This window comes from Lycorma delicatula, chromosome 1 (genome assembly GCF_047948215.1).
Source record: "Lycorma delicatula isolate Av1 chromosome 1, ASM4794821v1, whole genome shotgun sequence".
In the NCBI taxonomy this organism is placed as follows: Eukaryota; Metazoa; Arthropoda; class Insecta; order Hemiptera; family Fulgoridae; genus Lycorma; species Lycorma delicatula.
The window spans coordinates 273653584-273671917 of record NC_134455.1 but is presented as its reverse complement, the minus strand read 5'-3'; the positions used below and the strand labels follow the sequence as shown (position 1 = coordinate 273671917).

Sequence of the window (18334 nt, the reverse complement as noted above, 5' to 3'; positions counted from 1 at the left end):
CCATTACTTTGCATAAAACAATGCATAAGATATACATTGTTTTATGCATATAAAACAATGCATAAAACAACTTGATGCATGTTCAATTTTTCAGTCAAAATGTCATGGCATGATCGAATTGAAATGCTAACTTCCCTTCTCCAAGTTCTCTGACAGTCAACTGATGATTTACATGCACCAGATCATTGATTTTCTGAATGTGGGTGTCAACAGATACAGTCAAAGGCTACCTGGTCGAGGGTCATCTCCAATTGACTGACGACCTCTTTTAAATCATGAAGACCATTCGTAAAATCACATAAGACCCAGAGCATCATCTCTACAAGCTTGTTTCAAGAGTTGAAATGTTACTGTGAAACATTTCCCCCAGTTTTACACAAAATTTTATGTTGTATCGTTACTCCTGAAAATCGCACATTACAAAAATCATTACAAACACTTGAACAAGTTGCACTCAAATAACAATATCATGAAAACAAACAAGATACAAACAATTCAAGAACATGTGGTTACAGAGGAGGTTATGTGGAACACAATGCTGCCAACTGCACATTACTAAATATCTCTATTGGCGCTTAATTAAAAATGTTTGTTTTTGAACAGACCTTGTAAACTCATGTTGTAATGTTTGTTGAGGAATTGCAGTGACACATCGTTCAATTTCACTCTGCAATTCAAGAATGATGTGAGGATGAGTTTTGTAAGCAACATCCTTATGGTAATCCTGCAAGAAAAAGTCAGGAGGGGATAAATCAAGAGACCGAGGTAGCAACAACCAACGAGACCAAACTGGCTAGATAGGTGTCGCACAGACTTCTTGGGAAAACAGAAAATGCAGCTTGCACACCGATCAACTTTTCTGGTGTCAGCACTTTCAGTCGACCATTTTTTGCAGTATCTGCCACAGTCCTTGTCTCTTGGAACTTGCCATACAGCCGCTTGATGAAGGACTTGTTTGGTGCATCCACACAATAATTTTCTGTTAAGGCATTCTGGGTCTGGGCATAACTGGCACATGTATTGCAAAACAATGAATATTCTCTGCTGTATTGTGTAACCCGTTTTTCCTCAACTAAACCAGCAACACAAAAAGGAAACATGCTTCCAAAAGGTTGTGTCACTTTTTGAACACAAGTTCAAAATAAGATTCAACATTCTAGCATGTACCAAAGGCTTTGAGATTGAAAAAACTTTGATAGCAGAACAGAGGAGAGCATAAAGTAACTCAAATTGAAAGACCATAGTACTTGTTTTAATATGATAAAATAACAATAGAATCCCCAAAAAAGTATAGCTGTACAGGAAAACCATAAGTAGCATCTTAAGTGTAAAAAATTCTGGTATGCAATTTTTTTCAAAAAAATGTTCAAAATCAATTTCTTTTTAAAGATGTGTTGGGTATTAACTTTAACTATATAAAAGTGGAGATAAAATTAAGATCATGGGCCAAAAATGGGATACTCTAAAAATTTAAAAACATTGGTTTTATTGAAAGACATCAAGAGAACTTTTGTAAGAATGGTAAAATTATCTTTAATTTGGTTTTTGACATTTTGTCAATAAAAATCAATTAAGGTAGAATTTAGTTAAATTATTGTTAAATTTTACATTTTTTTTAGGAAAGGCTTATTCATGCTTTTTTTAATATCTTTTCTAGGTGAGTAAAAATAATATAAAAAAAGAATACGTAATATAGAATCTAATGCATATTCAATTTCCTTTAATTTATTTCAATTACCTTTCCCTAAGATCAAAATAGACAAAAGTTATGCCACAAATTCCAGAAGACAATTAAACAATTTAAAGAACAGTAAAATTATATTATTATCTGACTAATTACAAAAGCATATTGACAATACACTAGGTGATCATTTGAAAAGTTACCACATTTATTATTCAAAAGCTATCAGTCGCATCGTATTTCTGTTTGCAGGAGGCATGTGTACCAATCTCGGGGAGAACTTTTTTAAAATTATTTTCAAAGAAGTGGAACTCACCCTCTCTGCTACACCTACCCCAACTCAAAAATCTTTAAAAAAAAATTATGAATTTTGGTGAAAAGAAAATTAAAATCCGCCCACCCTTTGCTCGGTAGGCACAAAAAACCATTTGTGGTAGTACTTTTTTAAATTTCAATCCAACAAAAATAACTATAAAATTATGTAATATAACTTCTTAAACCATTTGAAATAATCATAATCTGTCGATTAAAACTTTGAAAATTATTTTTAAAATTACAAACACAAAATTTTGTCCTTAAATGTTTTTTAAATTTTCAAGGATTCATTTGAAGGCCATTTGAATGACAAGTAATTTGGTACAAATAAAATAAAAATTTGTTTGCTAGTATTGAAGTTATGATTAAAAATGTGTTGTTTTTTTTAGATTGTTAGGATTTTTTTTAGGTTATGTTGGGATACAGTGTTACTGTATTTTAATGTAGTGAAAACAGATCAATAAGAAAACCCCAGGGTTCCAAAAATTCCTCACGTATTACAGGTCAGTATATTTTGCTGAGACCTCTTGAGCTACGCAAAATTATAGTGAGAAAAACATCAGGCCCACAATTACAAACAAAAGGAAAAAGATAATTTCAAATGACAAAAGCAAAATAAATTTTTAAAGATGGTTTAGTTAAGTCAAATCCAACCTGCCCATGAGAGCCATGTTGGGAATAAAATTCAAACTATTTTACCATTCTAATAAAAAATGTATAAATATGTAACAAATTTTTTTAAAATGATTTTTGCAATAAATTAAAGTCTGTTGATGGCATTAAAAAAATAATTCTAAACCTGAGATAATAAAAGAGCAAAAGAAAACTGATTGATCAGTTAGAAGATAATGTGCAATAAGAATGAAATTTGACAGTTATAAAATGATTACATGAATACGGCTATAGGAGTGAAGGTTAAATAATCAGAATTACTATGCTGTTTAACAACTGATAATATTTAACCGAGTAATAAATACAATTCCCAAAGTTGAAATAAAATGTATAAACCACACCACGAATGTGCAAGTGCACATATATGCATGTACACACAACAAACTGCATTATGTAAAAATAACTTTTTACAGTTATAATAGCAAAAAATTACACAGAATGGGAAAAAAGGAAGACATATTAGACATTACGCTAATATATACATCTAATTATTTTGTTTACATAATTATATTTTGGACGAATTTTTATACAATTACTATAAAAACTATATTATTAACATAATGCTATATCAGTCTATTTGAAACAACCATAACTATGTTATAAACACCTAAATTTCAAATGCAAATTTCTAATCCTAGTTATTCATCTACACAAAAGTGTGGATTTATTCTTTTTGAGAAATGTTGTTTAATCTACTGCTATTTCTGGTTAGTATCATAAAACTGATGTGAATATCACATTAATCTCTTATGTGTTAATGTAAAACATCCAATATGTTTTCCCAGATTAACCTCTTCATTATAAATTTTCCAGCAAACTATCACCCTTCCCTCATACATTACCAATACCAATCATCTGCATTTAATCCACCAACAAAAAACCCAATTAAATTTACAGAATTTAAAATTACCCTCACTACTTCTGAAGAGCATTGTTAAGATTATCATAACATATTTTTTGATATCTGTCTGAAGGCATTCTAGACATTTTTTAAGCCAGGTAAGGTTTGATTGAAAAACTGCACCTGCAACTTGATCCTATCTACTTCTACCCATACAACTTTTTTAGCCTCCAGGAATCACCTTCAGATATTACTTCAGAGGATGATAAGTATGACTAAGTGAAGTGTAGTCTTGTATAGTCTCAGGCCGTCCATTTCTGAGATGTGTGGTTAACTAAACCCAACCAACAAAGATCACCGGTAATCCATGATCTAGTATTCAAATCTGTATAAAAGTAACTGCCTTTACTAGGATTTGAATATTGGAACTCTGGACTTCAAAATCTGCTGATTTGTGAACAGGCGTTCACCAGTAGACCAACTCAGTGGCTTTTAGCCACACAACCTCATTTGGCATAGGTTTACCCACAAATACAGATTTAAAAAAAAAACACAATTGTCTTTTTGATTACATCTACATAATGAAAACTTTAGACTTGGTCCAGGTAAAATTGATGTTACTAGAAATGCAGTAATAGTGGGATTATTTTTTTCCAGGATTCAGAGAAATTAAAAAATGACTAATTACCAAGAGATCTTCCTCGTAATCCAGGAGGAGGTTTAGGTCTATCATCATTAAGAGATCTGCCCCTATTACCCCTTCCACCTCTTTCTCCTCCACATCTATGTCTACCGACACCTAAAACAAGATCAGTAAATAAATAAACTACAAAGTTAATATAAAAGACAATCATTGAAAAACAACAAACAATTCTCGAAATAAAGAAATGAAGATAAAATTTGAAATAATAATATTTCTTTGCTAAACCCTGTTTTAAAATATTGTCATCAGGTATGCTTTATTTTTTTAGAAAACAGATATTTTTGCATGTAACAGCAAATTTCTTTTATATATAATGTAATGTATATATTATGTTAGCCCCTGGCAGCTGGCAAAATCATGTTACCAGCCAAAGCCATTACACATGTTGTCCAGTGTTCGATGCGGGTTTGGTGGTCATGACCACACTTTAACATCTGTGGTGACTTACCAGGTGTTCCTGGATACCCTGTTTCCAGATGCTCCAGAGGGTGAAACAGAGGTCAGCGTTAGGGTGGGGGCTACACCCTTCCCTGGCGTACGGGCTGTGGATCCTGTAGATATAGATGGAGTGGTTTCTCGAATGGCACTGAAAAAGGCACCAAGAATTGACCAACTTGACCCGGATATATTCTACCATTTGCTACCTGTCATAAGAGAGCCGCTTGACAAGCTGTTCGCAGGGTGTCTTAGCTGAGGCTGCTTCCCGACTTATTGGAAAGTGGCTTTGGTGAGATTGCTCTTAAAACCAGGAAAGGATCCTAATGAGGTCGGCAGTTATTCGCCCATCAGCCTGTTACCAGTAATCGGCAAGTTGCTTGAAAGGCTGGTTGTGGAACGGCTCTGGGAAAGCATTGAGGTGAACTGTTTTCTAAATCGAGGCCAGTATGGCTCACGAAAGGGGGTTGGCAGTGAAGATCTTAAATGCTCTTGGCTAGGTGGAAAGCGCCGACTGTAAATATGTTTTGGCAATTTTTAGAGACATAGAAGCAGCATTTCCTTCTTTGTGTTGGGAGTTCTGTCCTCTATGAGTTGGAACAGCGCAATGTTCCCGTAGGCCTGCAGGTCATAGTATGTAACTATTTGTCAAATCGTACAACTCTGTTTAAAGATGCACACACCTAACTGTGGAAATATATGTCACCAGGGGAAGCCCGCAGAGTCCCATTCTCACTCCCCTGCTGCGGAACCTGGTATTTGACGGGTGTCTCCTTTTAGTTCGTGGTAATTCACGATCGTAGTTGGAAAATCGAGAGTAAACGCTCTTGTCGACCGCAGAGGACTGGATGGACATTCAAAATTTAAAGATTTCAGTGCCCAAGACAAAGCTTATGCTTCTTCAAGGAAGCAGACAAATTATGGCACAGTCGAAACCCCCACATTAAGTATAAAGGTTGTGTAATCAGCCGAGTGAAAGTTCATAAGTACCTAGGTCTTTTGTTTGATGAGAAGTTGCTGTTTAGCAACCACATTAGGCAAGTAGAGGTGGATGCCGTCTCGGTAATGCACAAACTTATGATTGCTTGGAAGGACTGTGGGTTTTCTGGCCGTAAAAATGTACATGGTGTACCGAGGTGTCTTCAAAAGCATGATCTCTTACGTGGCGCCTGTTTGGGTGCATAGGTTGGATATGAATAGAGCAATTGTTCAAAATTTAAGGAGTGCCCAGCGAAAAGCCTTAATTGTATGCACTGGTATTTTTAAAACAACCTCGTAAAAGGCTACCACCATATTGGGAAAGGCTCTCCCGATTGATTTTGTGGTGAAAGTTCAGGCAGCCATGTGGAGATTGTGAAGAGGCAGTGAGGCCCAGGTATTTGGGATGTGGTTTCAGGCCAGGCCAGTACCGGAACAGAATGATGATCACAATGCACTGGATCTAAATTTTGTTCAGTTGCCCATCTCCCGCTTGTGGAAGAGGCAGCAGTGCCTCGTGATGGAAGCACAGCAGTTGGAATGGGACACCATGACTAAGGGAAGATCCCTGTACAAGTTTATACGAGATCTGGGGGGGCGGTATGCCTCGAGTTCATTTTTAAGGGCAACGGGTGCCCAGGTGCTTACCAACAATGTTAATTTGAACCAATATCTGTTTCGGTTCCACTTGGCGGCAGATGAACTGTGCATCTATGGGGAGGTCCAGTCAAATTGACTGTCCTGCTCTTGGAGGGGGGGGCAGAGACCAGGCCACCCTGGAACTTAGAGGACAAGGAGAAAATTGGCCACTCACTAGCGGCGAGAGCAGCATTGTTGAACCATGTGGAAGTTCCTTGATGTGGTTGCTATGTTCAACAGACATCAGTAGTTTACTTAAGGGAAAGACTCTAACCTTGAAATATATGGCTGACCACTAGCCAATTAGGGCTCCAAGCGCTTTAATATGGTGGACAGGTACTTTCTGGTATTCAGTAACCTAGGCATGGCAGCGAATTGCTGTCTCAACAAAAGTAAATTTTAATTTATGGATGTCATATATTTTTAGTAGTTGACAAGATGCGCCTACCCATTTTAGTAAATATATGACAAGTGAATGCTTGGGACATGTAAGCCGGTGGTGTATGGCACCGCACTTAGTCCGCTCACTCTGTTAATATTACTCTGTAAAATTAATAATTAATTAGGTTGAAGAGACTGCACTTCAGAACCAGGTTAAATCAAAAACAAAATAATACTACATTTTTTTTTACCTCTAAAGAGAGCATCTTAGTCGGTCGTCCTAAGGACCCCAGTTCAAATCCCAGTAGTCCTCAACACTTACATACACTAAAACATTTACATTTCAAATTCCCACATATCTGTGGGCTTATTTGGTGAATCAATCATCTAAGGTTACGACAAAATATTTTTTTTTTTGGTATAATGGGATAAAATTTGATGTATTTAATGATTTTAAAGCATTTTTGAAAAATAAATTTAACAAGTGATATTGTTAACTCATATAAATAAGTGCAATACTTTTCACGTGTTATATATTTACTTCCAATAAGGTAAATCCATTTAATGAAAACTAATAAAAGTAAGATATATGAAAACATAAAAATAACAAGGACTTTTAAAGCCAAACTTCTCTCCAAACATGGAGCCGACTTTCTGCTCAGATAGCAATTACCAGCAATTTTAGCTAAATAAAAACTCTGTTAAATACGTAACTCATTTTTGCTTTTAATTCAGTAAAGTTCACATAGAAGAAAAAAATAGTTATCTTCATAGCCAACATATTTTATCAGGTTTGAGATTTTATCATGTCATAGCCAAAGAAAAATGTTGCCACTGATATTAAAGTATAAAAAACTTTAATCCGACCACTTGCTTTTTCATACACATGTATATTGTTAAAAGTACGTAAAAAAACTTATCATAGGGCACTTTCAAAAAATTTATACACATAAATACTTGTAAAGAAGTTCAGTCTTAGGATCAAAGATAGGCTAGAGAGACAAGGTAAACAAGGTAAAGCAGTAGGTTAGAAGAAGTTAAGCTAAACATTAGGAACAGATTGCAAGATGATTATTACTGAAATAACAATACAATACTAAAAGTTTCAATAAATGTTAACTTCAATACATTTCAATATTGTATACAAACCAATTAATTTACAACAATGTAAAAAACAGTCCATCTCAAGTCAAAAAAACATTCGCATATAATATAGCAATGCTATTTGTTGGATAACTTAAACAGAATTGGTGCATTCTTATGTATTTCAACATTCTCCCTATGTCTGTAAACACACAATGGCAATATAATACAACATTCAAATTTTTAATATACATTAACATACATGACATTAATTAATTTTGCTATAAATCACATGTTATACTCTTAAAAAAAAAAAATACATTTTTGTTGCGAAAGTACTTTTGTCATTGTATCTGCAATTTGTTTATTAGTTGATATATAATGAACCGATATTGTTTTCTCTTCGTTATGCTGCCCCACAAAATGACATCTCACATCAATGTATTTTGAAAATTAAAGTTGAAAGCTATCCTTATAAATGGTTGATCTTCATTAAGGTTTTCTACTTATTGAAATCCACGTGCAACCAATTTTGTTTTCTTCATGTTTCTTCCCATTTGAATTGATTTCACTGTAAATACCCAGTTACATTCTATAATCTTCATATTTGAAGAGTTAGACACAATGTCTTAAGTTTTCATTTTATGTAATGCTTCTAGATCTTATTTTACAGCTTCTATTATCTACCTTCCACCCATTATCTTTTATTGCTTCCTTATAACTCAGAGGAATCTCTATTGGTAGAATCCCTTCTTTCAAAGCTTAAACTTAAAACTTGATTGCTTAAACTAAGTCTAATTTAAGTCAAATCATCAAATTTAGATGATAACTTCGTTTTTCTATTAATTGTATACTATTAAAACTTTCATTTTCTGACCTAGTATTATGTATTTTATTAACTTCTTTGTCTTCTATTCCACAATCAATTTTTTTTTAAATCTAGTATCTCTTGATTATTCAATTCTATCCTTTTATCACAAATTGGTAACAACACTGAACATTCCCATGTTCATTATGTGTTTTCATTTTTTTCTTTTTCATCCAAGACAACACTCTTATTGGTAATAACTTTATTTCTCTCTTGATCCCACAATCAATATCCATTACATGTGTAACCTACCATGTAAAATTTCTTACATCTTGGATTAAGTTTGCCTTTGTGAGCTTTCTTTGGTACTCATAAGTAAGCTTCAGATCCAAAGATTTTAATATTTTCTAGATCTGTCTTCCTATCGTACTATAATTTACCATATATCCCTTTTTTCTTGATGGTAAACAATCTACTATATACACTTCTGATCATAGTAATCTATTGGTATTCCTTGATTGATACAAGATTTCTTTGAAAAAATCAACATTTATTTCCACAATCACAAAGTACATGAGAAACTTTCAGGGAAACATGGCAGTCACAAACAAATGATATACTATCATTAAACTTCTTAAAAACTTCATCTATCTGTTGATTAATGTCTTACTTAAAACAGAATTGGCGCATTCTTTCATATTTCAACGGTGATTACATTAACAAATGATTCCGTGATGCCAAAACTTAACATAACACTTATATCTATTTTAAACACACTGTATCTTAAGTACTTATATGTATTTTATTTGTCAACATTTCATGTGAATTCATGCCCTGCAGCAACCTTCTCTTATTTTTGGTTCAATTATTTTTAATCTATCTCTTCATTCACAGAAAAAACATTTCAGAAAAACAACTTTTTTCTTCGGGTAATAGTTTTTAATAACAATTTTTACAGAATTCATTCAGCAAAATGTAGAAACAGTATATTATTTAATACAAGAACCTTAGGTTACATATATTAATTGATATCAAGATACAAATAGAGTATTTAATTTCTGCACCTATTAGGCTTACTGTTTGTGATATATATCAGATGAGCTCTTAAATCATTAAAATGTACTTGATAAAATTTCAATTTTTAAAGACAGAAAATAATTCAGTTGCTTAAAATTAAAATTTTGGTACTTAGCTTGACAGAGCCTAAAGAAAAGAATGTTTACAGAATAAATATCTACGAAAGTAGATTTTGATTAATTTTTATTACTAGTATTTAAGAAGATATGTGAAAAAGCAATAAACTGGATCGATAAGAAACAAATAAAAGGCTTTTGTACTTTCATGACTCAACGTGTTCCCTACATGACATAATTATGATGGATAGAATTGGATATAAGGTGTCTCAAATTGTCTATTACACAACAGTTATTGTATTTATAACAGACGCTGATCATAATGGTGGAGTGGTAGCATCTCTGCTTTCCTAAGGTCAGATTTGTTATTTTGCCTAAGTTAAAAGATTTATCTATCATAGAGTAACTGTATTGGGCATAAGCCTTTTGAGAATAAATGATGCTTTGAGAATAAACAATAGGTGTGATTATAGAATTACATCTTATCACAATAGCAAATTTAAACACAAATTTAATTCATTTTACAATAGTTAATTCATGATGCTGCACCATTAATAATTTTACTTTTAAAAAAAATAATATAATTTATTAATACATTCTTTGTTTAATTTAATTTTCAATATATCTTATTACTTTTTATTGAATTAAATTTTTTTCATTTCTAAAATTTATTCCTGAAGCTACAATATTACAATATATTTTTCATTTTTACAATTAGTGATTATCATTCAGTATTTTAAACCGATTATTTTTATTTATTACATCAACTCATGCCTCAAACATGTAAATGTAGAAAGATTTTTATTCATTAATTTTTTTTTCCTTCAACGGGTAAGGAACGAAGATTAAAAACATTTCATTCCATTATCTGCACAACAAATACAATAACTATATTAATCCAATGATTATTAAGAAACAGTCAGAAAGATGAATAATCTCTTTTCCACATCATACATTAAAATTTATCAAAAACTTGCTGCCTATCCAACAATTTAGTATTTGGTAGAATATGCAGGGGGTGTGTTGCTATACAACTTTTTCCATAAAAACATTTCAATAAATATCACAATATTATTATGAAAAATATATTGCCTCAGAAATGTACTAACTTTCTTTATACTATTTACAAATATATAAACAGGAAATCCTCAATGACATAACCAACATAATTCTACAGCCAGATAGCTGAAACCTGCCATTAAATATTCCCAGGAGTATATCTGGTAATCAGAAGGAATAAATATTCTGATAAACAATTTTTAAGGGGGTTAAATCAAACAGCAGTGGAGACACTGGTAATACCTTAGTTCAGATAACTGAGATTGTTCTTAGTAATAGTGCATATATGCCTAATTCCTACTTTGTTTGCCTGATACTTCACCTCCTTTCCAGTAAGGCTTCCTCCTACTACACATTGTTTTTTTCTTACTGCTGAGCTCAGGGCACTTAGAAGTTACCTTCATCTATAACAGCTGCTAATTCATTACAGTCATATAATCTATTCCTAGTTTAATCTTGGTTAATTCCTAGTTTAATCCTCCAAAATCAGAATTAAACGACTTAATATAAATATCATTTGTTCATCTTGGGCAAGGAAACAACCCTTTTAGAGGATAAGTTAAAAGAAAAGCCAAAACTTTGTTCAGATACTGTGAAAGTTACTTTCATGTCCACACTTTCCTTACAAAGTATTTTTCACAATTTGATTGCAAAATATATAGAAGCTATGAAACACATTCTTAATCCCTTTTCACTGTTTTTGGAGGGGATATGATGGAAAACCCAACATATGTGTTTCACTGAATGTTGAAATAATTATTTACATTGAATTTCAAGCTTCAACTTTTCTGAAAGAAAAGTTAAAAAAATTTTTTTTGTTAGTTCTTTCTATCACAAAGAAGGAATTTTTTCCTTCTTTGTGATAATTTACTACATGAAACATCCATGACTAAATTTTTTGTTATTTTATTGGGTGTATCCCTTTAATATGTTTTAATTAAACCTTATATATAAAAATTAATTTTTGTTGGTTTATCCCGTACGCATTCCTATACCATTCATCAGATAGCGATGAAACTTTGACGAGTTGTTGTGCTAGGTAGCAGGTAGTTGTGCGACTTGCTAGGTAGCACTGGGGTATTGAAAAATTATATTTATAGTCTGATTTGACTCATATTCCGAATATATATTAATTACATGAAAAGAAAAATTTTTACAAAAAATGGACCCCTAGGTGGTGCTGGGGTCGAGATACTTCAAAAGATTGTATTTATTGTCCAGTTTGGTTCATTTTCAGAATATGTGTTAATTACATGAAAAGAAATACCTCTGCAAAAAATGGACACCCTAGATGGCACTTCAGAAAAATTGCATGTATGGTACAATTTGGCTCATGTTCAGAATATATATTAGTTACGTGAAATGAAATATTTTTTGCAAAATATGGAGCCACTAGGTGGTGCCAGGATTGAGATATTTAGATAAGTTGTATTTATGGGCAGATTTGGTTCATATTCAGAATATATATTAGTTACACGAAAAGAAAAATTTTTGCAAAAACTACACCCGCTAAGTGGCGCCAGTGTCAAGATATTCACCAAACAAAAAAATATGCAAACAGGCTTATTTCTTCTATAAATATAAAAGGCAATGTTTGTATGTGTGTCCACTGTAGACTAAAAAACTACTGGACCGATTTATGTGCAGGTAAAAATGAAGGAAGGGAAAAAAGAAAATAGGGATTAGGGAAAAAGGAAAAAAGTGAAAATTAGAAAAGGGAGAAAGGAAAAAAGGAAAAGGAGAAAGAAAATAAGGGAAATGTTGATGGGGAAAGGGTAAAAGATGAAAAGGGGAAAGAATAAAAAGGGATAAAGCAAAAGGTTAAATTTTGTGAATTCCGTAATGTTCTGTTTTTTAATAATAAAGTTTATATATATAATTCCATCTAACACACATAGAAAATAAATATTTTGGAAAAAATGGACCCGCTAGGTCACGTAGTGGTCAAGATATTCTGAAGAATTGTATTTATGGTCCAATTGGGCTCATATTCAGAATGTGTTACTTACATGGAAAGAAATACCTCTGGCAAAAATTGACCCACTAGATGGCACTGGGGTTGAGATGTCTGGAAAAAATGTTTTGAAAAAGAATGGAAAAGATGGCTGGAAAAAACCATTTATGGTTCAATTTGGCTCATATTCATAATATATATTAGTTACGTGAAAAGAAATATTTTTGTGAAAAATGGAAAGAGGGAAAAAGGGAGAAGGGTAAAAGGGAACAAGAAAAGAAGGAAAAGGGAAAAAGTCAAAAAGGGAAAGGTTAAATTTTTTGAAGTTCCATAATGTTCAGTTTTTTAATGTTTTATCAAACATTAAACATTAAACATTTGTGTTTATTTAACCTATATATATATATATATATATACACTCAAATCTAGTAATGGTGAAGCATTGCCGGGTCAGCTATTTACTAAATAATTTAATAATAAGTTAAAATAACTATTGCTAACACTTTCAGGATCCCACTGGAATAAATTTCAGATCTCCTATAACCATTCAGCCAAATTATTTAATAATGATGGATGCTTTTCTTGTTTAGTTATGTAGTTTGGCTTGTACATTTTTCACTTTCCTCTTTTACTAATTTTGTTCTTACTATATGTAAAAGTATGTTTCAAGTTTTCAGCTCCTCTGATACCAATAACTCACTTCAATTCTTACCTAATTTAATCTCTTAAATTGGGTTGGTAAGTCAAATAATGTTTCTTAGATATATATTTCATTATACATATGCTAAATTTCATCTTCTTAGCTTCTCATAGTCTGAATTAGTGTGATTGATAGAGTCAGTGATGGATTTCCTCATTTATGTATTTATAACACCTGAACTGTATAGTGCTCCTCTGGATACTGATCTTCCTTATTACCCAGAAATGAAGTACAGTCAAAAATATTTTTTTAAATTTTATTTGCTTTTGTCTAAAACCTTTATTAAACTTTATCAATAATGTAACTAAAAAAAAAACCTATCCCTCCCAGAAGGGGAACAAACTCCTGCTTGAAATTTCAAAAATAGTTTCTGTTGCTGCTGTATATACTTTAATTGACAGCTTGAGATTTTTGCAAAAATGCATTCAGTGTGTAAATAAATAAAAAATTAGTAAAAAGAATAGTTTTAATTTTTCCCCCATTCTTCTTTAATTCAAAGTACATCCTGAGAAAGTATATGTAAAAGATTAGATTACTGTCTATAGGGGCACATTAGTGAACATATTTGAAAATTAGAAGTAGCAAATATTGTTAAGATTTCAATTGTGCAAATTGCTACATTTGTGTCCTGAATTTTTATGATATAAAAACTGGCCACCAGTATCCTTCCATCAGTCTCCATAAACTATATAGACTAATGTTTAGAAATTAAAAATTCTAACCAATCCTAGAGTTTATTTTAATGATTCTATTAAAAAGTCATAAGTCTTTAATTGTATAAAACTACTACCTAACCTCTGATTTTTATTTTTCATTTCTACAGTGATAGATAAGTAACTTACAGATTTATTGCAGTTTGGAAAGTAAAGATTAAGAAAATTAATGCAATTTCCAAAGTTCATATAATGAAAAAATGTTATTTTTTCAAAACATACAGATCACATTCATTATAATCTTAGGCCACCTTGGATTCATCAGTTCTGGTAAATCAAACCAAACATCATGGATGTTTGGGCACAGTTCAAAAGTAAGGTCCAATGAGTTATAAATAGTTACTGGCAACAATGATTGGTTCATGCACAGCTTTAAATGGTCTGTTGGGCATGTAACTCCCACACTGCCGTCAGTTCATTGTTTTTGCCTTTGCAAGTCAGTGTATTAAGATGAGTGTCATAATAACAAACACTACCAGCTGTGTAGTTCAATCAGTGATTAGATTTCTCTATAAGTAAGAGAACATTTGCTACCAAAATTCAGCATCAAATGCATAAAACATATGGTCTACCGCAATGAGTCAAGGAAAAGTGAGTTAATGGTGTCGTGAGTTTAACCAAGACCATTCAAATATTAACAATGAACAGAGCCTAACAACTAGTCTAATCTCATTGAACATGTGAATGTGAAAGTGAGAGAAAATTGTCAGTTTAAAATTAGCAATTTTTCTCTAGAATATCCAGAAGTTTCAAAGACAACATTGTTAAGAATTGTGACTGACACTCTAGGCTATCATAAACTGTGTGACAAAAGATGTTTTGTGACAAAACAAGGACTTCATACTTCAATGCTGAGATTAAACAACAATAATTCTGGTTCATCTAAACCAAAAAAATTCAAACAAGCCCAGTTTCGAAGGAAAATCATGGTAACTGTATTTTGGGGCCAAAATGTTTGTTTTTAACTGACTTCATGAAACCTGGAACATCCATCACATCAAAAATCTGTTATGACTACATTGTGCCATTCAAAACTGACAATGGGAAAGGGTGAAATCATGAATTTTTCTTCTTACAATGCACATTCATAAACAGCTGCAACAGAAACCATTCAAAAATTCAGATGGGAGATTTTTGATTATCCCACTTACAGTTCTGATCTCATGCCCACTGATTCCTATCTCTCTTTACACCTCAAAAACTGAATTCCGTTTGAATGATTCAAGGAAAATGAAGAATTGAAAATCTCAGTGCAAAAGTGGCTACAATCCCAGGCAGTGGAATTTTATGCAGAAAATTTAAAGAAGCTTATTTCACAATATCAAAAGTATCTGGAACAAAATGATGATTATATAAAATGTAAATATTTGAAACCAGTAATAAATTTTTTATTTTGTTACCAATAGGCCCTTACTTTCAAACATGCCTCGTAGTTAAGTTTTTGTCAAATTTATGTTTATTCATTTATCTATAACCTAACCTAAATGAACCACAAGTTAATTCCCGCTACCAAGTTATATAACATAAAAAATGCACATTATACATTTACTTTACCAAAACCCACACCTTGAGGTTAATCTAACCTTTTTTTCTGTTTAGCTTCCAGAACCACCATACAGTATTACTTCTGAGGATATGTATGAATGTAAATGAAGTGTAGTCTTGAACAGTCTCAGGTGGCTCATTCCTGAGATGTGTGATTAACTGAAACTCAGCCACAACCCTTTTGGGTACAGGTACAATGATAACTTAAGAAACTTGTTTCTGGCAAATAATTTCACTTGTATTGGTAATTTTGATCCTAAATAAAGTATATTATAAATTTCATCATCAATGGTGAGGGGGCCATTCCATATCAAATCACTCAACCTAAAGTTATTAAATGGTTGCATGACGATTTTTTATTTTTAAAAGATTGTCTGTACATGCTAGATTAAATTCCACAATGCCTGTACACCAATTTTTGCATATTTTAGCATTAGCAGTTTTTCTAATATCTCAGAAACTAGTCGATTTTGAGACTTGAAACAAAACCCATTGCATTCTACATAAAAATTACAACACATTATGTTATGTACATAATTTTCCTATCTTGTTTATTTATGCCCTAAAATCATATCTGAATTAAGAGTATTTAGAATGCGAAAATTATTCTCTAAGTTAATTGGTTTCTGTGACACTGGAAAAACCAAAAGTTGGCATGCAAGGCATTGTACAATTTAACCTAGTGCATATAAACAATATTTTTTAAATATAAAAAAACTAGTTTTGAACTCTTGAAATATGAGAGAATGAATACAAAAAGAATTAACAATATAATTTAGTATCTTCACACATTTGCTTAGGTGGTTCTTATATTTAATATGTTTATGAATTAATAAAGGCTAACAATTGTGATGCATTCTAACTAAAACTTTTAAGCAAAGTTTTTCTTGATTTATCAAGTTGAGGCAGTTAACAAATCCATCATTCCTATGATTATATATTCATATGATCTATATGTGTGCAATTATGCAGATATGAATAAAATATTTCTCTACAACAGTTAAAAATTAAAAATACAGAGAAATATATTTGACAAAACAATTTCACTATTTGACTGCTTTTCAATGAGTTAAAATTCAGTAAACAAAACGTAAATATCACAAGAATGAAAAATCAATGCAGTTCTAATTCATTAGGACAAGGCATTTTTTAATTTCAAGTGAAAATATGATACCACTATCCAAATATGAAGTATTGAATAAAACTTTGCAAAACCTATATGAAATAAACGCCCAGAAAGTCTAAAAGTAATTAGGGGCATCAATGATATATATGCACTGAGATAAGAATTTAATCGTTAATCAAACACTATCTCCAACAGCATCAAAGATAACAACGATAATGAATCTATTAGTACAACATAACTACTGACCAGAATTCTTGTTTCTTTTTGGCTCTCTCCAGTTATCCTGCCTAGACATCTGGGTCACACTTTTGTAGCAACCAGACTTATCTGTTTGTTTGCTAATATTTTGATCGAAATCAGAATTTAACCTCAACGATTCACAATAAAACAGACACTCGAACCAAGCAGCAGAAGCTAACACCGAACCAATGAGAAGCATGATTGTTTCTACAATTTAACTGTGACTCAGAATAGCCAACATTTACATGTTATATACCGATTTCAATCGTAGAACAATCAATTTTATTTTTATTATGCTAACTTTAAAATTCACATCATTTATGATAAAAAGAAAAAAAATAATAGGTACAAAATGCAATTTACGGTGGCTTTTACATTTTAGTAAAATTCAATTTTATTCGTTAAAGAGGGTTACAAAATGTGATAATACTTTAAAATAACTAATTATTAAGTAACTCACTTTCAAACTAATTGAGCTTTTTCTTCCAAAGACCTTTCAGAGCTAGCTGTCGCCACTTTCTTCGCAATAAGAAAACAAGGAATTTGTTAATGCCCATCTTAAAACTGTTAGCAAACGCAGTGACTGTATAATGTTATAATACAGAATGGCCGGGCTAAAGGTATCCAAAAGTAAAAGCTTATATTAAGAGAGTCAATTAATATAATTTAATTGTTTTATTTTTTTAAAGAAATACAGCAACACACCAAGTTTTAATGTAGGATAGTCAAGTTCAATTTGTGCATCTTTTGTAGCTCGGCAGACATCTAATCATTAATCTAACTCTTTCTAGGTATTTAGGAGCAAGATTTGAGCACTAGATTGCGATTACCGGTGTTCTTCGGTGGTTGGATTTCAATTAACTACACATCTCAGAAAATAGTAGACCTGTACAAAACCACCTCATTTACCCTTCATTCATATCAGGATAATGATGTCATATAGAATGTGTGCGTAACAGTTTACATTTTCCCTTCTCTTTTTAGCGATGAGGTTTGTTGATATAAACTTATTTTCGTTAAGGAATCGAATAAGATATGAAATAAGTAGAATAGTTGGATAGATGAAGAGAATACAGCATGCGCATTAGAAGTGATAGGCAACTAAGTTTACTAAACATCGTATTGAACCGAAAAAGAATCAGATGTTTACTTAAGAAGTCGAATAAGAGTTGAAAAGAAAAGAATCGAAGACATTTACTAGGTATACATCAGTTGAGTCTAACAGTAGTATGAAGAGAGATGAACCGATAAACATGGGTGAATAAGAGATAGAGAGTATACGCGTTAGAGTTTACAGTACACGTAGTGGTGGCAAGGAAAAGGATCGT

The 18334-nt window shown here is 32.0% G+C and overlaps 1 protein-coding gene across 1 annotated transcript in view; it reads right to left on the bottom strand.

Moving 5' to 3' along the window:
* Window positions 1-17219, bottom strand: part of LOC142331932 (ATP-dependent DNA/RNA helicase DHX36-like) — a 139371-nt gene extending 122152 nt beyond the window's left edge. The window contains exons 1-2 of the mRNA XM_075377986.1: window positions 17013-17219; window positions 4198-4308 (exon numbers count right to left, since the gene is read on the bottom strand). Coding sequence (XP_075234101.1) covers window positions 4198-4308; window positions 17013-17205 — 304 coding nt within the window. The 5' untranslated portion in view covers window positions 17206-17219. The remainder of the gene's footprint in view (window positions 1-4197; window positions 4309-17012) is intronic.
* Window positions 17220-18334: the final 1115 nt, after the last annotated feature.